The 23,589-nt window shown below is 27.1% G+C and overlaps 2 protein-coding genes across 2 annotated transcripts in view; both read right to left on the bottom strand.

Annotated features, from left to right (window-relative positions):
• LOC117171894 (urea transporter DVU1160-like) overlaps positions 1–7,337 on the bottom strand; it is a 25,220-nt gene extending 17,883 nt beyond the window's left edge. The window contains exons 1-5 of the mRNA XM_033359541.1: positions 7,194–7,337; positions 4,278–4,403; positions 3,923–4,042; positions 3,675–3,826; positions 3,210–3,357 (exon numbers count right to left, since the gene is read on the bottom strand). Coding sequence (XP_033215432.1) covers positions 3,210–3,357; positions 3,675–3,826; positions 3,923–4,042; positions 4,278–4,403; positions 7,194–7,232 — 585 coding nt within the window. The 5' untranslated portion in view covers positions 7,233–7,337. The remainder of the gene's footprint in view (positions 1–3,209; positions 3,358–3,674; positions 3,827–3,922; positions 4,043–4,277; positions 4,404–7,193) is intronic.
• Positions 7,338–13,541: 6,204 nt separating this feature from the next.
• LOC117171497 (DNA replication licensing factor Mcm6) overlaps positions 13,542–23,589 on the bottom strand; it is a 20,958-nt gene continuing 10,910 nt past the window's right edge. Inside the window, exons 7-11 of the mRNA XM_033358861.1 lie at positions 21,083–21,388; positions 18,285–18,609; positions 14,388–14,519; positions 14,182–14,312; positions 13,542–14,097 (exon numbers count right to left, since the gene is read on the bottom strand). Coding sequence (XP_033214752.1) covers positions 13,981–14,097; positions 14,182–14,312; positions 14,388–14,519; positions 18,285–18,609; positions 21,083–21,388 — 1,011 coding nt within the window. The 3' untranslated portion in view covers positions 13,542–13,980. The remainder of the gene's footprint in view (positions 14,098–14,181; positions 14,313–14,387; positions 14,520–18,284; positions 18,610–21,082; positions 21,389–23,589) is intronic.

Raw genomic sequence — 23,589 nt, 5'->3', positions numbered from 1 at the left:
TTTTGGGAGGTGTTTCAAGACCCCCTAAGGAAGCTTCCTGACAACTAAGTTCATTGTTATAAATTATTTCCATTTAAAATCCTTCGTTGACTGGCCTATAGGGCTAACCCGGGCTATTTCCACACGGGTTTAATCTAATTTAAATTTCTTAAATTTTAAAACTGTTCAAATGGGGAAATTACGATATCCGTAGCGACAATGTTTTATTGTGAAATCCTGTAGGATTTTTTGCGAGAAACACGAATCTTAAAATTTTTAAATCGATATATCAAATAGTTTTCGATACATCGATTTCTTATGTTAAAATTATTGACTTTTTTGTTTATAAAACATAATTTTTGAATGTGACTTTTGATGTGATTTTTTGCGAGAAAGATGTATCTGCAATTTTTAAATCGATATCTCGAATAGTTTTTTATATATCGTAGTTACCCCTGTGACCTTTTCCAATGCTGCGTGGAGGGCGGGAAGGCACCCCTGTAACTGGTCATAGAAATAATGTAAGATCACACCCCTACCCCTTTTCCCTTATAGGAATCCACATTAAAACTTATTTTTCTTTTACAAAAATCGCCTATCGGATTGAACTTAAGAAATTATATACATTAGAAAAAAAGTTTAAAAAATCGATAAATCGAAAACTATTCGAGATATCGATTTAAAACTTTCAGATTCATGTTTGTCGCTAAAAATCCTATAGGAATCCACATTAAAACTTTGCCGCTGCGGATATCGTAATCTTGCCGTTCAAATATTCAATTTCTATATAATAATTGTTAATAAATTTAACAAATTATATCAGATGGCAAAATTAAATCAATGTGCATTACAGACAATGAGATTTGAAGGAAATCGGAAGAAATTTCAGTTTGTTGATGCCTAAAAATGGGGCGAATCATACACTTTTTTTATATTATTTATTGATAAAGTTATCAAACGCTATTCGTTTGTCTTATAAAGAGGAATTAATCGCGACCACCCAGATTAATGTGCCACTTTTTCAGTTAGTTAGAACAGTTTAAAAATGTTGTCTAAAAACGTGATCGATATGACAATTTCAGTTTTACATGAAGCACATTCAAAATAAACATTGTATAATCGATATTGCAACTAAGAACTAAACAATATAGAGCAACTTTCATGAAAAAAGAAATTGATATTTGAAGCAAATAAATTCCTATTCTGCACGGAAAAAAGTACACTGTAAAATGTATAATTTCGCACTAATTTTTCACGGTAAAGCTGAGGTTTAAAGCATATTATCCACGCCGTCAAGTAAAAATCTATCACGCAAACCGTTTTTGTTAGGTCTTGAGGGTGTCAATGTGTGTACCAAATATAAAAAATGTGCTGTAAAATTTTTTTTTTTTAAGTTGCAAATCTAAAAGTTCTGTAGAATTAACCATATAGGTTTTTACAGACTGTTTTACCACGTTTTGTTCGGTCACTCATCAATAAATTTTTATATTTTTTATTCATGAAACCCCGGGTTGAAGAATCTCATTCGTTTTATGAAAATTTAATACATATTGATGAATCATTTGATGAAGTTTCTATCTCAAATGTCAATGTCAAATTTCTTACTTATGCATGTAATTACGTGGATATTTACGAGACAAAAAAGTACAAAAAATTCATGAGATGTGCTTTGAAAAACTGGCAACTTCTCGTCTCGCAATTTCCAGCTTTTAATTCTGGGTAGCTAGCTCCCTCAGACATAAAGTTTTTAATTACTTTTCCTAATTTGAATAAAGAAAAGCCTCGATGTCTTGAACTGACCTAGGTTCATCCAAACACTTGATAACTCTGCATCATTTCGCAGAATGAATGTTTTAACCCCTCATATTTTTTTTCTAGATTATATTTTGATATTCCTATCCATTATACGAAATTCACAGTTCCAAATAGTATACGTATAGGGCGAGGACATTAATGTTTAAGAAATTTAATTTGTTCTAATGTTTACTTCAAACCGATTCCTACGTAGTTAAATTTTTTTCTTGAATGGTATTACTTGTATGATTGAAAAGACGACATGGCATTAACCGATTTTGATGCAAAAATAATTTGAAATTAAAAAGAAACCTACTGAAATATCCTATATAGGAACGTACATAGGATCCTATATAGGATCCTACATGGAATCCTATAAGTTTCACCTATAGGTGCCACCTATAGGAAATGAAATAGGATCCTATAAAGAATCCTATATATGTTCCTGTGTAAGATCCTATACAGGGTGAGGAAAAAGTATGGGAACCCCGGAAAATATCGGAGGGTTGGTCATAAAAAAATTGTTAAGGTCAGGTCTTATGTAACTTTGAACGAGGAATCCAGTGATGAACTTGGATTTGATCTTGTACCTCACCTTCAATGTCATTTCAAGGCCAACTTTTTTTTAAAATGGGAACCCATACGTTTGATATCGGCAATCGAAAAATCATGAAATATTACGTTAAAATATGCCTTGAAGTCCAAGGGCGACGTGGACTCTAGAGGTCAAATAAAAGTCCAATTATGCTTGCAAGAAAATCGCGCATAACAAGTGGTTAGAAAAGAAGGTTAATGACAAGGTCAAATCCAAGGTATTCACTAGATTTCTTTTTGAAAGTTACATAGGAACTGAAATGAACAATTTTTTTATGGCCAACCCTCTGAGATTTTCCGGGGTTCCCATACTTTTTCCTCATCCTTTCATTCAAGACCTACAGGAACCTATATAGGATCCTTTATAGGACCCTATGCCATTATCTATAGGTGTCACCTATACGTGAAACATATAGGCTCCTATGTAGGAACTATGTAGCTCTAAAAAAAAGTAATTGACTTTATTTCGATTCACGCTACGTAAATTGAATTGCGTGCACAGATCGTTCTATTGGGATTTTATCAAAGAAAAATGATTTACCAATTGACGTTCAATTCGCAGTTGGCGTTCAAAATCATAAGATTTCTCGAAAAAATCTGACTATGTAAGAGCCAGGACATTTTCATAGTTTTCAAGAGAAAACCAGGACATCAGGGCACATGGGGCAAAAACAGGACGTCTGGTAACTCTAGATAATGTGACAAATGAAGTTTTTAGAATCGAAACGCCTTAAACGTATGACACAATTATTATAAAAAATCTGAAATATCGAGAAAACTATTTTTATTGATTTACATTGAATAGTAAATTAATTTCAAGATTAAATTATTTTTGAACTTACAATTGTTATATTTTGCATGGATGTCTCTATGTATTGAAACCCGCCGTTATGCTCTTTTAGTATAAATAATAACATTAATTCAACCACAACATATGGAAATGTTAAACTTGGCAATTTTCCACTTCCTGCAGATCTCGTTAAATAAACACTGGAAAATAAGCAAAATATCTTGAAATTACAGGAAAATTGGTATTTTTGATAATTTCGAAATAGAAAAAACGTAAGAAAAATAGCAAATTATAAGATTGAATGAGTTTCAGTTATTGATGAAAATAAACTAAAAAATCAATTTCTATTTGAACATATTATGGGCACATGAAAGTTTTTTTTACTCTTAATGGCATTTTAATTTCCCAAATTTCAATACCAAAACTTTCAAAATGTTAATTATTCTACTTTCTTATATATCTATTTTTAATTCTTACACTATTTTTCTGATTTCAAAAGTAATTTTTCTTCTCTCACCTAAATATTGTACTGAAAAATAACAGTAATAAACTGAAGGCATCGAAAGGGCCATACATTTTTGGAACAAAGGCATAAGCTAAAGCTCCAACGAGTAAAGGATTAAAAACAGTGAGACCATTTTCAACACTTTCAGATGGTTCTCGTATTAACTGAAAATAAATATCTAGTTAGTTTCTGTATATAAAATTAACAGGGAAAAGTAAATTGCTTCTGGTGGCGGAATAACAGATATAAATTCTAGTTACTATAGATAGTAGTAATCCGAGAAGACCCGTAGCAATACTCAAAACTAACAATCCTGGTGAAGCAACTCCTAAAGCAATAACTACCAACAATCCACTTATGGGATTATTTGCACAGGTTGCCTGGAAAACAAAAATTTTAATTTAAGCTTCGAATCTTCCTCGAATTTAATAAATAATGCTGCATTAACTTGCTATTCAGTATTTCTGGGAAAAAATATTTTAAATTACATCAAAAAGTATATTTAAATATTTTTTGGTCGAATATTGACGTAACAAGAGGTTAATTTTTTTAATTTAAGAAATTGAGCCTTTCAGAAAAATGATTTTTTCATTTAAATATAAAATTTGATCTTACTTGTCCAAAACCCCGTAACAAAGCATCTAAAAGTTGTAAGGGCACCCACAATGTAGAATCCTTTTTAGATAAAAAATCTTTTAACAGTGCAAAGTCCCCTCCAAAAACAAACCGCCCTTCATATTCCTAAAATTATTTCAAATTTAAACAGAAATTAAAATTTTTAAATGTTCTCAAAATTACAGCACTTGAAATTAAAATTAAAATCTGTAACCAATCGCAAACGTTACGAATATGGCGCGATAGAACCATATGTTGAAAAATGAGAATTCTGATTCATTAGAGCTTGACTATAAAACAATCATAAGTAGAGATTGCAATGCCAAGGTTGTTATTAGATTACCATTATAAATATAAAAAATATACGTATATTGTTTTCTAAAATTTCTAAGAACAAAAAGTAAGATTTGAACTTTTTAAATTAAAGTCTGCCTTTTCAAACTCTGAAAATGATGAATTCAAAAACGTAATATACCTCGCTTAAATGTATGTCAATGTGAAATATCATCGACCATTGCAGGAATCACAACTGACCTAATTATTGCAACAAAACGAACTGCACTCAGCAACTCAAAATTGGAATTCAATTAATTAAACAGCATTTCGCTTTGATTTAAGGTGCAACACGGCAAACTTTTACGTGGAGGCTACAATTTATCGCTTACTGGAAAAAGGTTTTCCAAATTAAAGGGGAAGCGAATTTAGAACGCTTCACTTCTCTAAATTTAAAGGAAAAGTACATGCCTGGCGTACTTTCGCTAATTGATAATTAAAAATAAATTACGATAATTCTTTATACTCTTTTTAAATAAATTAAAATACTTTAATTATTAAAAAAATATGTTACAAATATATTCTGAGATACTTATTCCAAAAAGCAGAACGTCTTCAGAATATTTGCCCTTTTAATAACAGAGTGTCTATTCGATTAATGATTTTAAATTCCCGGTCATTTCTCGGTTTTCTCTCATTCCATTGTTCATTTTCCCGGTCAATTGAAAAGAGTTCAAAGATTTGAATTATTTAAAACAGGAAATTTTGGTAAAAAATTATTATTTTTATTTTTATAATGTCAGTTAATTTTGCAAAAGACTTATGATTGTGAATTTCAGCAGGGATTTTTTATAAATTTTTTTCTTTTAAATCAGAATTCAAATTATTTTCCAAAATCCCATTTCTATTTAAAAAATTGTCTGTTTCAAATAAATAAATTATTCTTTACGAAAATTCCCTGTCCTATACCTAAATGATAATTTTTTAGAGGAGTCCCCTGTTCTGAAATGAAAATTATAATTCTTTAGGAAATATTTCTGTCTCAAAGTCTAAATTATAATTCTTTATGGAAATTCCTTATCTCAAAGTCTAAATATCAATTCTTTAAGGAAACTTCCTTTTCCAAATCACAATTATATTTATTTCCCAACAGACCCTTTCCAAGTCAGAATTATATTTATTTTTTAGATATTATTACTTATTGCTTATTACTTATTACTTATTATATACTATATTGCTGATTTTGAAAAAAAGAACTTTCAAAATCTGACGAATTCTGACTTGTAACGGAGATTATTTTTGTAAAATCCATTTTTATAAATAAGAATTAAAACTATTTCCTAAAATTTCGCGTTTCAAGTCCAAAATACCTGTTCTATTCAAAATTATCATTCTTTTATAAAATTCACAATGCAAATCACAATTAAATGCTTTTCCGAAATTCCATGCTTTTAGTCGAAATTATATTTCTTTAAAAAATTGTCTATTATAATTCAGAAATATAGTAATTTCCTTTTTCCAATTGTTTGCGGAAATTTCTTGTTCCACAGTTAAAATTATAATGAAAATTCCCTGTACCAAACTGAAAATTATATTATTATATTTTAATTTTATAATTATATTATATTACTGAAAATTATATTCTTTGCATTGAATATATTTAAATTTCTTTTATTTATACCCTGTCCCAACTTAGAATTACAATTCTTTAAAGTTTAAGAAACTTCACTGTTTCAAGTCAGAATTTTAATTCATTTGGAAAATTCCCTGTTCCAAGCGAGAGTTATAATTTTCTCGTAAATTCTCTTCTCATTGAGTAAAACGATAAAATTTCCACATTAGAATAACCTGTTGTAGAATTTATTTAAAATACTTTTAGATTACGTTCATAGTAAAGGAGAAAATTATTCTTTTATTTTACGTAGAAATATTATCGAAAAATAACTATTCAAGGACTAGGCTTAAGCTCTACTCTATTTAAAATCTGTGTTTATACGAATATCTTGATAATTTTTTAGATTTAATAATCAAAATGTTTAAAATACATTTAAAATATAAAAACATTGAAATAATATAGAATAATTTTCGACCAATTTTGGTCAAATCTAAACTACCCTTTTCGATGATGCACCTTTTAAGAAATTTAAGCGTATATTATTCTGAAAATTTTACAATACATTAATCGATTTTCTATTATACTAAATAAACGTAGACTATACTATTATAATGATTAGATTAAAATAAGCGATACTGTATAAAATATAAACTGGATAAACCAGTTATCACGTATTTGTCTATTCATAGTATTACAAATTATTTCAATTTTTTAAAGAGCAGAAATCTGGATAAATTGTTTCAATTGAAAAAATGTATATTAAAGTCTTTCGATTTAAAATTATAATACACGCGATGTACGTAAAATAAATCATTGCAAACATTTCCGTGCCAAAATAATCTAGGCAGTAAAATTAAACGAAAAACTAGAATTTTTTCCTGATAAGATAAATATATACTTTTTAAACCGGAGAATTACATATTTAACAAACAAGCTTTACAATTATTTTTACTTAATTCCATTTAAAGAACTGAATATTATTTAAAGATCAAATAATTCAATTATAAGAACTTCTGTAAGTCACTTACAATACTTCTAAATTTCGTTCGAATTTCTTCCCTAGACATGACGAATATGTACTGTCTCACTGTCTGCCACTAGACTAATGTTTCCCGTTTTTTAGATTAAATACCTTCTTCGGCGCTGTCATGAGAGCACCAAGAAACAATAGTAAACAGTTCAACACAATTCGCCGATCCACTAGTGCTCGATGAGACACATCCCTTCACAAAGTATTAGAACGACTTATATAACTATATAATCTAATAGATCTAATAGCATACAGGCGATAATGACTTCGGTGATTACACTTCTAAACGTTTGGCGTTGGCTTCATCCACAGTTTCTTCAAACCAGGTGTCGTATCAGAAATGTGGTATGTAATAATAAATTAATCAATTTATTCTTGCTTAATATACTTTAAAAATATCATTTAAAAAATTAAAATATATAAATCAGTTGACGATTCAATTCTCTTCGGACGAGGAATAAAGTAGATTTAATTATTTTTTAATATGGAGAGATGTAACATAATTATTATCTTTAGCACAAAGATATCAATTTATACATTAAAACCACTGTTGTATACTTAATAAACAATGATTTTGATATTTACTGTATTTTTAATTACAAAAATTCGGCTGTGAGACACTTGTGCGCCAGAAAATTAAAACATTAACAGTTTGTTGAATACTATTCGGATTGAGCTAAAATTTTCCAGAAAACTTCCTTGAACCTTCCTGAACAACTTTTTCACTGACAGTTTTCGCCTGCCCAAAATTCGCTCGACTCCCGAAACGTTGGATATTGTGCACGAATTACGCACCGTCTCGGAAAAACATTATTAACAATTTTTTAAGTAAAAATTTTGAACTCTCTCTAACGTCATTCATCGTAGAACATGATAATGCATATTTCAGATCAATTTTATTACAAAATATTAAAAACTTCCCATTTCGTTGCGAGTTGAAGTGAAAAAATGCAAAATAATTTATTCAGAGAAAAAAGCAGTTTTTCGTAAATCATCCGAAAAATAAAAAAGATCCAACTTTTTTATGAGGAGAAAAACATACGGCATTAAATTTCCATTGTGGATATATATCTTAAAAATTAAAATTCGAGACTTTATTCACAAGTGCTCAGGGGCCTCCCCACTCCATCAAAATAATTATCTCCTTTTTGCATCCGGAGCCCCAATTGCGGAAGTCGATAAGCATCAGAAAACCTTTTTGCAAAAAATCTATTGACTGAATCATCATAAATAATTTAAAAATCGAATAATAATCCAATTTAAAAATATTAGTTTTAAAACAGTTTAGAAACAATAATGAACACTGAGTAATTTTGAATTCCAAGTGTCTTAAATTTCAAATAATATATACAAAGAACAATTTTATTAGAAAAAGGAGTCGAACTGTATCATTTCTAAGTTGAAGCGCTAAAAATTAGACAATTTTATTTTGAATTGAAGTCACAAAATTGAATAATTTCAGATTAAAATTTCGAAAATTGTACAATATTGAATCTTAAACAAATTCGAACTTTATTTAAAACTAAAAAAACAAATGTAATGCCTTAAAAATTAATATTTTTTAAATTTCTAATTATACATCCCAAAATTCAACCATTTAAATTTTTAATTCAAAATTAAAACCTATAACACTTAGCGTCCAACATGAAAATTCAGAACTCTAAAATTGATACCATTAAAAATGACCGATATTGTTAAATTACGGATGTATCAATTTCAGCCAGTTTAATATTTCTATTTTTTATTTTAAACCTAATTTAAATTTTTGAACTTCAAACCTTTCTTTGGAATTATTATTCATTCTTAAAGTTTTTCAATCAAATATTTTTCAATTTGAAATGATTTTATTCCATGTTTGAAGTTGTACAATTTTAAGATTTTCAAAGACTTTCAATATAAAAATTTGAAATATTTAATAGAGGAATTGTTCTGACACTTTGAATATTTGTATATAAAACTACAGTATTGTTAGATTTAAAATTCGAAACCTCCCAAAATAAATCTAAAAACTAATTAATTGAAAAACTTTCGTTTCAAGGCCTCGTAGATTAAACCGTTTTAGAATTACGCATTCAAAACTATATTCTTTAATTAAAATGAGAAATTTGAAAAACAATAAGTATATTATTAATAAGTATCACATTATATAGTATCAAATGACATTCAAAGTGACTAGATAGATTTTTTTACTAAAAAATGTAGTTTCTGTAAAAAAATTACTGTCATTTTCAAAGTTCAAAATTGTAAAATTATTCGAAACAATTTGATAAACTTCAAATTGTTTAAATATTCTTTCTATTTGGAAACTTTAAAAACGTTTGAATTATCGAAAAGGGGAAATCGGCCGGTGTAATATCTCTCTCCTGGTTTTATCCCGATGCAGTTCCATTTATTTCCTGAATATCATGAGTTTTAAGGGGGTCTCGTGATGAATGAAATTTATTATCCAAATTATTTCCTAAATTTGCAAAATTCAGGGGCTGAAAAATAAAAAACAATTTTTTATTCACTGTTTCGCTCAAAAAGGTATCTTCAATTTTTTAAATATAGATATTTCTATTTCTTACAATTTTATACTTCGATTACACGAAAATTGATTAACAATATTTAAATTAATGAGATATTCATTTTCAAGTGCAGCCGCCACGACAAGAACAGTGGGGCGAAATCAAATAACAAAATTCAAAATAACTTTTAGAACTCAATTCTTAATTGATTTTAGATTTTAAACATTATCCATTATTCGTAACAAAAGTAATATTTTGGCGGTAAAATTACTTGCTTTTATCGACAAGGTGATACTTGATCACGATAATAATTGCTAACTTTATAAACAAATGATATAAAAAGTTATGAAAATAAATTATTTTAAGAAATAAATACTGTCAACATCTATAGGCGGAGACAAATAGTTTATTTTCTTAATCTTCCCTATATTATATTTCCCGTAATTTTCGGTTGCTTGTTTATAAAATTAACAAATAATATAAGATGAGAAAGTTTTATCACGAAGCTTTACTGGTAACATGACTTAACAATTATTAAGATACAAATTATTTCTTTCTGCAGGATCATTTATATCATAACTATTATCAATTGATGTTACCAATAATTTGATAATTTGTTTATGAAATTAACAAATAGTATAGCAGTGAAATATCACTTCGACGAAAAATTTATTTGATAATATAATTTGTTTATAGCATATAATATTACTTATCAATCCTTTTTTCGTTGCATGCGCAAATGCGCATTACTTTAAAGATGTACTGAGAGTAGGAGAATTGTTTAGCAAAAGATATAAAAGAGAGGAAAGAATCAACATTTCTTCACTATTAATATTAACGTCAAATTCTAAACAATAACAATTCACAAATCCTTTCCACACATCAAGTCTAAATATAATTATAAATTTAGAAAAAATGTTTAATCAATTAAGAATTTCGTTGTAAAAGTTATTTCGATGTTTCATCCACACCGAAAATTACGAGAAATCGAAATATTTACATTTCAAAAAATTAAAGGTACACTTTTGAGCAAAAAATGTAATAAAAATTTTATTTTATTTTTAGGCCCCTTTTTGAAATTTTGTTATGGTTTGAATTGCATTTAGAATGCTTATAAATTATATATTATACCTGCAAAATTAATTTAGACTTAGATCCTTAGATCCCACAACTTTGTGAAAAATTTAAGATTTTTTTTTTAGAAAAGATTTGTATTAAATTTTAAGAAAAACTATCCAAACCGATGTTAGAATTTCAGGTTGGATTCAATAATATATAAACGAATATAGCGGGAAAATGAGCCATTTCAACCATATTTGTTAAGACTGACCAAATTAATTAAATAAATTCGATGTTAATCAGAATTATTAAAGATAGATTTAAGCGATATATTTAAACATATTGTTTAAACATTTCTTGTTTAAATTTTTGTTTAAAAAAGCAGATTCATTGTTTTATAAAATTATCTTTTAATAAAATGCTCAAACCCCAATATTAACTTTTCTGTCATGTCCATGAATGTGCCCACGGGTCTTAAACGATAAAATGTATCTTTATTAATTTTTAGGCTGCACCTAGTTGTTCTCGGAAATTAGTAGATATGAAAAAGGGGATAGACCAGTCGTCTTGAAACTTCGGTTAGACTAGCCAAACTATGAAAAATATTTGATTACTACTACAAATCTTCTGTAATTAAATATTACTTTAATATTAAATCAGAACGATTTTAGCAGAAAATAATTTTTTTTCTACAACAAACTGATACGCTGGATTATTTGTTTAAATAAAACGTTTATAATCATTAATCAATTTTCTTTTTTGAAAATTTGAGTTCAAATTCGAAATTTGCGAACAGAAAAAACGTAATTATTAAGACTCATACATGTACATTTTAATGGGGTTACCTATACAAAATTAAAACTTCAAAATTAAGGTTTAGTTGTTCTTAATTTTGAATAGGGTTTTGTAGAAGATTTATATTTTCTGTCAAGTTTAATGAATATCTATGTAAATAGATATTTCTATGAAAAATTCGAAAAATGAAGAACCATAAATCAATAATTGTCTATGTTTTACATGAAAACGTAACCCACGTACAACGATTTAGTTTTTCGTTAACAATATTTTTACATAACTGACAGTATTTACGAAAAATAATCCATCAAAGTATACGCCATTCTACGGAAAACTACGAAAATCTAAGAATTTGTATTATCGCTTTCTACGAGAAAAAAACAATTCAGAGTTCAAAATGTGTATAAATTGTCCTCAAAACTCATATAGGATGGACTTTTTAATCACATAAAAAAATTCCCGGTCATTTCTAGATTTTCCCCGGCTAAAAATGTTTCCATTTGAAGTAATAAAAATGGAGAATTTCTTAAATTAAAAGTTAAATTATTTTCATTTTAAACAGTTTAAGAATCCATAAAAAGCTTCGTAATTTTATTTCAAAATCTTGAAAAATCTATTTCTTGTTTTACATTTATTCAAATTTTAAATTATTAAAAAAAAAATTTAGAACTTCTAAGCATCTTTTAAAATGAATCGAATTAATCCTGAATTTTTTTCTTAAATCCTGCAAAATTAATAATATTTCCTTAAAATCTTCCAAATCCATTTGTAGCACTTTTTGTACTCTTTCTAAATCTGTTTAAATATTCTCTGAAAATTATTTTTTCAAAATAAAAAGTCATTTATAATTTTCATAGAAATCTTAGGAAAATGTTTTTTTATTATTTTTGAGGCCATTCCTAATTCTTAAAAAGATTCTTTTTTTTTGAAATCTGAAAAAATAGCCGGATTTTATCCGTATACGTAGACACTTCGTTTAAATGATTTGAAATAATTTTAAACTCTAAATCAATTGTGTAAATTAATTTTTTTCAAATAGAAAAATTTAAATTGTTACGTTCAAAGTTTAGTTTTTTGTTTAATTTTGAATTATTGATTTATAAGTACTGATTTTACATGAAAAATCAAACATTTATAATATTAAGCAACTATTATTCTTCTTAATTACAAATATCATTTCTTCAAATTTTAGACTAAAACTGTATTGCTAATTTAATACACGCCTTTAATTATTAATATATTATTTGGGAGTTATTTTAAAATTTTATATATTTTATAAGTTTCAATCGGGCGTTTACATTGATTTCACTAATAAAACATTCAAATCAAAACAATTTAATTTAAAATCTGGAAATTCTAAAATTATGAACTAATTCCGAATCATATTGTAAAATCAATTATTCACTCGGTAATCCTCAATGCATAGTTCAATTTTAAAAATTATTTTAATTTATATTCAACTTTGAATCAACTAAAAATGTTTTTTTATCAAAAATTTTCTATTTCAAACGCCACTCATTTTCAATTTTAAAATTCTTCAAATGAAAAATGTACGCTTAAAAAGTAAAATCCAAAATGGAAAATTTGTAAGTGAAATATTTTCGAATTACGCAATCTAATCTAAATAACATAATTAAAAAGATCAAAATTTAACTGGTTATTTTAAAAGCTGCTAAAATCAAACTTGGACAGATTTTTTGGTCTAAAAATTTGTAAAATTCCCGGTCAAAACATAAATAAACGTTCATTTCCCGAATTTTCCCGGTCCACAGGCCACCCTGTCATAGATATTTTCGTATACATTAAAAAAATGTTCATATATATTCATAACATTGTTTGTACAAATTCAACTTAAAAGTAGGTGCGAAAAAAAGTTGTTTTTTTTTAATTCCATGACTTTTCCAGGTCTTGTAGCAATCCTGAAAGCAGCATAAGGAACCGCAACACATGAATAAAAAGTCAACAAAACTCGTGATAAAGGACAATTTGAAGATCCCACCTACTGTAAAAGAGCTTTATTAATGAAGATTCTAAAAATCACTTAAAACAAGCAAGTCCTATCCGTATAAAATATTATCCTGGAATTCCACAACTTCCTATAATTTCCTCTTACTTAAGTATTTGTACAACGAGCAGTATATAAAATAGAGTATCATATTTTTCACCACTAGATATAAAAAAATAGTAAAAAGAACACTTAAGTAAAACACTGAAGTCCTATACACAATTTCATTCCATGAAAAACAGGTTTTAAGTAGAGGAGATTCCGACATTTGCACAATAATAACGAATCTTGCGAAATATTTTGTTCCTTGTAAATTAATGGAAATGAAACTTTAAATCTACATGTTTATACTCGTAAATTTACTCCTAGGCTCCAACGCGTCAGACTCCGTAAAAAAAAGTGGACGAAAAAAACTTATCTTATTGATCAAGAACGTAATTAGGATGCACTACGAGTACGGGATCTTCGTCTTCAGCTATCGGCCCTGCTCCCCGGCCTCTCAACTCTGTTTCCGTTAAAGGAATGATAACTTGATCCTGAAATGAAAAACAGTAATCCCTTTGTTTAATAAATATAAATAATTTCAACGAATTCAGAAATCGAACCAAAAAAAAACATACATTGTATGTCAATCTATCGATGATGTTTTCTATTAAACCCTTTCGTTCCAGCAAATCTTCTTCGGATTCGATCTCCTCTTGTACAAGGTCCAGATACCAATTAACTAGATCAGATTTCCTAATGCCTTGACCTAATCATAAAAAATGTGCATTACTATCTGGCATTCTAGATTATTCAAGTCAAAGAATACAATTTAGAAACTAACCTTCGTCTTCAGTTCTATCCTCAAAACTTCGCAAATGAAGTACCAATACATTGGAGAGTTTTTTATATTCCTCGAAAGACATTGACATTTTCTTCTTTGGAACAGCAGGCGTAGGGGGGCCCTCGCCGTTTCCTGAAAAAGAAAAATTGGTTAATAGTTGCATAGAAGAAGATGTGATCAGGACTCCGATCGACTAGAAAGCTTTCAGGATGCACACTACATACAATCAATCTTAAAAGTTGCCTTTCTTTTAAATGATTTATAAAATCGAAAAAACTAGATTTACAATTAATTTCTGTAAATCTTAGTAGGAGAATTGTTTAGCAAAGGATATAAAAGAAAGGAAAGAATCAACATTTCTTCGCTATTAATATTAACGTCAAATTCTAAACAATAACAATTCACAAATCCTTTCCACACATCAAGACTAAATTTAATTATAAATTTAGAAAAAATGTTTAATCAATTAAAAATTGCGCTGTAAAAGTTATTTCGAACTTTCATCCACACCCAAAATTACGAGAAATCGAAATATTTACATTTCAAAAAATTAAAGGTACACTTTTGAGCAAAAAATGTAATGAAATTGATTTATTTTATTTTTAGGCCCCTTTTTGAAATTCTGTTATGTTTTTGAATTGCATTTAGAATGCTTATAAATTATACCTTATACCTGAAAAATTAATTAAAATTCAATTAACGGTTTGGGAGACATAGTGTTTTCAAATAAGGTAGGTCTCGAAATTAAAAAGCCTGTAACTCCTTAGATCCCACAACTTTCTGAAAAATTTAAGATTTTTTTTAGAAAAGATTTGTATTAAATTTTTAGAAAAATTATCCAAGCCGATGTTAAAATTTCAGGTTGGATTCAATCATATATAAACTGCATGCATTTTCAACAAAGTTGTCGATTTTTCAGTCAAGGGACGAATTTTTCGAGAGAGTGAAATTATCAGCCTGAAAAGTTGAATTTTAAAACAGAAATATTAATTTTTAAGCAAACAGTTACATTTAAAACCAAATAGTTGGACTTTCACTAGAAAAAAACACGAATTTAAAGAAAAAGATCAATTTTTAACTAAATGGTTGAATTTTCACGCCCAAAAGACGGATTTTTTAAAGACAGTTAAATATTAAATGAAATAGTTCATTTTCAGACAAAAAAATATTACTTTCCTACCATAAAAGAGATCTTCTAAATACAGAAGGTGAATGTTCAACAAATGTTAAATATTACTGATTTTACGCATTTTGAACATTATTCGAATCCACTAATGGTTTGAAATTTCTAAATACTTTCGTTCTGAGTTCAAATTCTCACAAACATTAAAATATTTCGAAATCGTCTTTTTTCAGAATTGCCACTAGAGGTCTCTAAACATTAGCAATCTTTGAAATCTTTTAAACCTTTGGAAAACTTTCGAAACATTTGAAATCCTTCAAATCTACGAAAACTTAAAAAAAGATCTGAATTACGTTGAAATCAAGGAAGTCTTTGAATTTTTTTTAAATCTTTCAACTCTTCTGAAATATTTTCAAACCTTTGAAATCTTAGTGAAACATTTGCAAAATCTTTCAAATATTTTGAAATCATGGGGAAATTACAGGATGTCTACTCAAATCCTGGGAAAAAATTATCTGACAATTCCAGGTTTTTTCCAGATATCTGAAAATTTTCAGGTATAATTGAATTTTCGACTTCAAAAAATCAATTTTCAACTAAAAAAATTAATTTTTTTCAACTACAATGATAAATATTTAATAAGAATACTTAAGCAATCAAAAAGAATAATTTTCAAAAACATGGATTAATTTTCAAACAAGAAGATTTATTTTTGATCAAAACACATGAATTTTCAACTACAAAAGACAACTTTTCAACCAAATAGTTTAATTTCAACTAAAAAGATCCATATTTAACGAAACTGATTAATTTTCAAATCAAATGATGAATCTTCAACTGAAATAGTTGAATTATAAACCAAAAAAAAAGAACTTTTAACCTAGAAGATTACATTGTACCAAAAAGGTGAATTTTCAATCAAATAAATGAATATTTAAATAAAAAAGATACACTTTTAACCAAAAATGGAAAAGTTAAACTTTTAGTTAAAAAAGTTAGTGCTCAACCAAAAAGATCTATTTTTATACTAAATGTTCAAATATTCAATTGGAACAGTTACATTTTCAGTCAAAATGATGAATCTTCGACTTGAATAGTTGAATATTAAACCAAAATATTGAATTTTGAACAAAGAAGATTATTTTAAGACTAACAAATTAAAAAAAGAAGCATTTTCAAAGAAAGTTATGAAGTTTCAACTGAAATGATAAATTTCCATTGGCATAGTTCAATTTTAAACAAAAAGCATGAAATTAAAACTGAAATAATTCATCTTTATCTATAATTATTGAATTTTTAACCAAAAAGATGAATTTTCAAGATAGGAGATAATTTCTATAAAAAACACGCCATTTCAAATAAAATAGATAATTTTTTAACCAAAAATTGAATAGTTACATTTTTAGTAGAAAATTTGATATTCCACCATAGAGATAAATTTTCAACTAAAATTATGAAATATTAAATTGAAATAGTAGTTAAATTTTCGGTTTGAAAAAAATTTCAACCCAAAAAACAAACAAATTTTCAACAAAAGAGTTAAAGTTCTAACTAAAATAGTTAATTTTTTCAGTAATAAAAATTAATTTTCGGTCAAAGAAAAAACGGGGTTTCCACCAGAAAAATGAATTTTCAACCAAGTAATTAATTTTTAATAAAAAAGCTTAACTTTCAACTAAGTAATTAAATTTGTATTCCAAAAAAATGAATTCTCGACGAAAAATGTAGTAGTAGATATTTAAACTAATTTTTAAAGAAAATTTTTTATCAAAAACAGTGAACTTCAATAAAAAGACGGCTTTTCAACATGAATTGATTTTTAAATAAAGAAAATTTTTTTCGGTTAAGAGAGAGAAAAAATTGCAAACAAACTGTTGAATTTTTAAGCAAAAAGATGATTGCTAAAACAAGAAGATTGATTTTATACCATCAACTGAAAAACTGAAAGCGGTCATTTTACAACAACAAATAGAATAGTTAAATTTTCGGATAAAAAATTTAATTTAAAAAAATTGCAACTAAACTGTTAAATACATTAAAGTATTATACGGATAAAATTGTTTTCTGCGAATTTTTTAAAAATTAGTACTGTACATTTATTAGAGCATTATCTAAAGTTTGGTCGAGTTAGAAAAGGGCTGACCATTTAGAAGTTGAAATAAGTAAAATCCAAAATCGCATCTTATGCACGTAAGGCCTATCCCAAGGTATTGAAAATGTAATATATTTTAGCATAACGCCTAAACGGTTCTGACCATTTTTTCAAAAACTGTGACACGGTAGAAGGACGCAATACAGAGATTCTGTGAAAATTTCAGACTTTTTATCCATTTCGTTTATGAAGTAGAGCCCAGGAAGTATGGAAGAACAGAGAGGTCCGATATATTAGACACTCGCACGCATTCAGTTGATCGAAATGAAGTTGGAGCGTCTTAAGTTGTTCTTCGCATGGATAGCTCTTTTTCTGAATTCATCCGTATAATACCTTAATCTAAAGCTACTTTTACAAATAAAGAATCACTGTTATTCAAATTTAGATTACATTTTTTTTAATTAATCACGCTTTCGAAAAAATTTCCTGACTTAACAAAAATTCTCTTATATTTCCAGGTTTTTACAGCAATATGAAAATTCCTTGACAATTAAAGGGTTTTTCCAGATAGGGTAGACGTCCTGAACCATTTAAATTTTTATCGAATCTTTTAAATCTTTGTTAGTCTAGCAGACCTTTAAAAAATTATAAAAAGAATTAATTTAAATATGTTTGAACTTACCAACATCACCGTTCGTCAGATTAGTGTTGTCTCCGTTTTGAACTTGTCCATCGACCTCCATCGCCCTGTCATCTGCTTCCTCTTCATCATTCAAATCGATGTCAGGCTGCTCAACTCGCACAATACTCTTGCTCAAAAGTCGGCGAGCCTCTTCAACATGTCTCACTGTAACTTCATCCAGACACTCCAATTTTGCAAAAGCCTCAGAGAGACGAATTAAACTCTCCAACTGACGAACTGTGACTCTCCAAGTTGATTTCCCCGCACCGTTACCTTCCCTTTGTCTCAAAGCTGTATAACTTTTCACCAAAAGCTCGGCTGCTTCCTACAAAAGAATATTAGATAATAGGTCAAAGAGATACCAAAATAAGACATAAGAACATTTCAATCTTTTATTTTAAGCTTGACAGGGTGCTTTAATCAAATCGTAGAAAAAAGAAATTACCTGACAATTTCAGGATTTTTATAGGTACCTCAAATTTTTTCAAGGTGCGGAGCCGTTAAAATATTTCGCATTTTTTTAAACGATGGGATTGGAATATGTTTACAGTTTCGGGAGTTTATTATAAATATTTTTATTTTTAAGATTCTAGGGAATCAATTATTATGTTTGACTTAGAAGGCTTTGGCAAATTACATAAAAAGATATTCTTAAATATATGAGCACGAACGATTAATTATTAATTAAATAATGCTAAAAACATAATTAATCATTTCTTAAATTTGCCCCTAAAGTTCATGAATTTGAACAATAACTAAATGAATTTTGAACCAAATAGTTCAATTTCCTACCAAAAGAGATGATTTTTTAAAAACAAAATACATGAATTCTTAATCAAATAGTTGATTTTTCAACTAAAAAAATTAATTTTCAACCAAGTGGTTAAATTTTCATCTAATAAGGCAAAAAATAATGTTTTCAACGAAATAGCTTTTTTTAACAAAAGTGATGACTTTTCAATGAGAATGATGAATCTTAACAAAAAATAATTATTTTTATTTTTATTCAAAAACAGTTTAATTCAATAAAAAAGACGAATTCTCAACGTACGTAGTTGAATCTTCATCTAATCAAGATTTGTTTCCAATCAAACACGGAGCAGTTAAATTTTAAGTTAAAAAATTAATTTTCTATCAAACAAACAAAAAATTTGAACTCGAATTATGAATCTTCAACTGAAACAGACGAATTTTCAACAACATAAAAAAAGAATTTTTAGCAAAAGGGGTTGACTGTCAAGAAAGCAGTTTCTTTCAACAAAAAATGCATTTTTAAACAAGAAGATAAATTTTCTACAAAAAAGACGATTTTTAAACAAAACACATGAACTGTCAACGAAATAATACAATTTTTAACTAAGAAAAACAAATCTCCATGCATATAGTTGAATTTCAAGCCAAAAAGTTCAATTCATAACTAAAACAAAGAATCTTTAACTGGAATAGTTGAACTTTGAACCAAAAAGAACATTTTCAAGACAAAATATATTATATATTAATGTTCAACTAAGAAACATAAATTGTCAACTAAAAATTTAATGGTTAAATTTTCTGTCAAAAAGAGCAATATTCAACAAAAAAAAAATTACTTAAAAAAATCGGCACACTTTAAAAGAATGTGATGAATTTTCAACTAAAATGGTGAACCTTGAACTGGAATAGTTAAATTTTTAACCAAAAAGATTAAATTTCAACAAAGAAGAAGTAAAAAAATAATTTTCAGAAAAAAAACAACGCATGTTCAACAAAATAGCTCATTTTTCAACCAAATTCATGAGTTTTCAATTAAAATGCTAAATCTTAAACAAAAATAATAATAATTTTTATCAAAAGAGTTCAACTTCCGACCAAGTAATTAAATTTTAATTCCCAAAAAGATAAATTTTGAAGAAAATATGTAGTATTTGATATATCAATCAAAAAAGATTTTAATTTAATTTCAAAAGCATTTGAATTAAACAAAAATACGAGTTTTCAAAAAAAGTTGAATTTTCAACTAAGAAAGATTTTTCAGTTGAGAGAGGTAAACAATTATAAATAAACGGTTGAATTTTCAAGCAAAATTATGAATTTTTAACCAAGAATATCAATTTTCTACCAAAAATAAGGAATTTTTAACAAAAGACATAAATTTTCAACCAAATACTTAAATTTTTGACTAAAAACAATGAATTTTCAACCAGAACTAGAAATTTTTAATTTTTAATCGAAAACATTCATTTTAAACAACAGCAAAAAAGAAATTTTCAACAACATAGCTCATTTTTCGACAAAAGTGATGAGTTTTCAATGAAAATGATAAATCTTTTTAAAAAATACCAAAAGACTTCAACTTCCAAGCAAGTAATTAAATTTTAATTCCCAAAAAGATAAATTATTTTAAAAAATATGTAATATTTGGCATTTCAAACAAAAAAGATTTTTATTTGTAATAAAAAAACAGTTCAATTCATTTAAAAAATACGACTTTTCAACATAAGATTAATTTTCAAATAAGAAACATTAATTTTCAACCAAGTAGTTGAATCTTCATCTAATAAAGATTAGTTTCAAATCAAACATGGAACAGTTAAATTTTCAGATAAAAAATTAATTTTCCGTGAAATAGAAAAAACAACAACTTTTCATTGAGGTCAATTTTTAACTAGAATGATGAATCTTCAACTAGAATAGATGAAAATTTTAACAACAAAAAAGAATTTTTTTCGAAGAAGGTTTTTCTAGGTATATAAAAGTTTCATGACAATCACATTTTTTCCAAGTAGGGTACACACCCTGATTGGGAAATTAAGACCTACCTTATTAATGATGGGCTTAAAGTGCTTCGCGAAATTAATATAGCGAAGAATTTCTTCTTGAGTATAAGGCGCGTCGATATTGATATCGTTATTACTGTGCATGTCAACAATTTTCTTGGCGATAGCGTTATCGACAACCTCGTTGCATTCGTCAACGAGGATGAAGAACAGATCGAATCTCGACATAATCGGTGCAGTCAACATGACATTTTGCTGCAGAGATTTCTGTCTGTCGTAACGACCTCCGATCGGATTTGCAGCAGCAAGAATCGAAGTCCTGGCGTTTAATGTAGCTCTCACGCCAGCCTAAAACCAAAGACAGAATAAATGTTACAAAATCCGATCAAAACATTGGCTATGGTTTCATAAATTCTACAGGGCTCGGACTCACTGCTAACAAACAAAAATATCAATAGGTCGAGGCATAAACTTTTTTAAAAAAATAGTAGCAAAATAGTAGCATGACATTTTTGAAATAATAAACTTATATGTATATAAAGCAGGCATTTCGAAAAATGTATTTCTTTAGGAATGACGAGTAAAGTTTTCAGATAGAGAACTCTAACTTATAATGATAGATTAGAATAAATTAGATTTATTATTCATCTTTTTTAAACGAAGAAAATTAGATAGATCGGCATACGTATACAAAAATAGATAACATAATAAACAATATTTAGTAACTTGAATTTCCATCTTATTAGCATAACATCCTATGGATTTCATAATTATTATTGCACATCTGAAACTTATTGTTAAACCGATTGCTTTTTTAAAGTCATAAATCAAAGAAAAAATGCAGAAAAATGCAGTATTATATTAATAAATTTGCATTCTATGGAGGTATTTTGAATTTATAAAGAATTTTATCACGCAAATTCTAAATATAAATTGCAGAATTACTATTTTGATATTTTGTCACCATTTAATGAAATTGTGTAGAAAATTTCTTCAATAAATTTAACATATTATGTTTTCTAAAGAATTTTGATATCAGTTTCTTAAAGTTTTTATCAAAGTTAATTAAAAAAAAACTGAACCTTACGCGGACAGTTCCATTCCTGACAAGTATAGACTTTTAGAGACAGAGAAAAAATTTATTGATGAATAATAAGCGTATAAAATGAAACTAATGAAACACTGATAAAAAAAATATTTCTTAAGATAGGGCAAATTCTTGAGAATTAATTACTACTTCAAAATTATAATATTGATTAAGACCAGTAGACAAAACCAATAAAATCTAAAATTATTGATTAACTTCCCTGGTCAAAAACTTCCATCAATAACAAAAATTAAATAGTAAGATATTCAGTTAATATAATTAATTTTTCACCTAAAAAGCAAAAACAAATTTTCAACAAAAAAGTTTAACTTTCAACCAAGGTGTTTTATTTTCAACAAAGATGGATTTTCAAACAAGAACACTAGTTTTTTACCAGAAAAGTCGATTTTTCAACAAAATGCATTCATTTTTAACGAAATAGTTAAATTTTAAACTAAAAAAGACAAACTTTCAGCCAAACTAAATTTATGGAATATTCAACTGGATTATTTCAATTTTCAACCAAAAAGATAAGTTTACAAATAAAATTATGAAGATTTTATTGGTATTCCAATCAAATATTCATCCAATCAATTTTCAAGAAAAAAGATGAATTTTAAAACAAGTACATTAATATTCTATAAAATAAAAAGACGATTTTTTAACCAAATACATAAACTTTGATCTAAAGAAGACACATTTTCGACCACATAATTGGATTTTGAATTTAAAAATGTCAATTTTCAACCGAAAATGGTATAATTACATTTTCAGTTTAAAAAGGAAAATGTAACCAAACTGATGAATTTTTAACTAAAGTGATGAATCATCAACTATAATAGTTGAATTTTAAACCAAAAAGATGAATTTTCAACTAAACTGCTCTAACTGTAATAGTTTAATTTTTAACCAAATAATTGAATCTTGAACTACAAAAATATCAATTTTCAACTAAAAATGGAATAGTTCTCATTTTTTTAATGGTTACATTTTCAAACAGTGATGAATTTGAAACTAAAATGATGAATCTTCTTCATTTTGAATGGTTGAACTTCAAACGAAGAGGATGAATTATCAACGAGGAAAATTAATTTCTATCAACCAGGCGATTTTTCAACTAAAAAAGATACCAAATTTTCAAGCAAAAAGTGAATAGCTAAATATAAATATTAAAAAAATTTTGTAAGCTTGAGATGAATGTTTAACTAAAGTAATGGAATATTCAACTGGAATATAAAATAATTTTCAGCCAAAGAAAAAACGAATTGTTAATTAAAATGATGAACCTTCAACAACAAAATTCGTTTTTAACAAAAGGGTTTAACTTTTAACCAAGTAATGAAATTTTACTTAAGGGCAGGTGACACAGCTAAATACCTATATTACCGACCTCACTTTTTCCGTTCACTGAATGTTTTTTTGAACCTAAGAACTTTTTTTGTAAATAAAATATCGAGCTGAA

The sequence above is a fragment of the Belonocnema kinseyi genome, chromosome 4, assembly GCF_010883055.1.
Source record: "Belonocnema kinseyi isolate 2016_QV_RU_SX_M_011 chromosome 4, B_treatae_v1, whole genome shotgun sequence".
Taxonomy (NCBI): domain Eukaryota; kingdom Metazoa; phylum Arthropoda; class Insecta; order Hymenoptera; family Cynipidae; genus Belonocnema; species Belonocnema kinseyi.
Note: the sequence above shows the minus strand (reverse complement) of the source record. Positions and strands in the feature narration are given on the sequence as shown.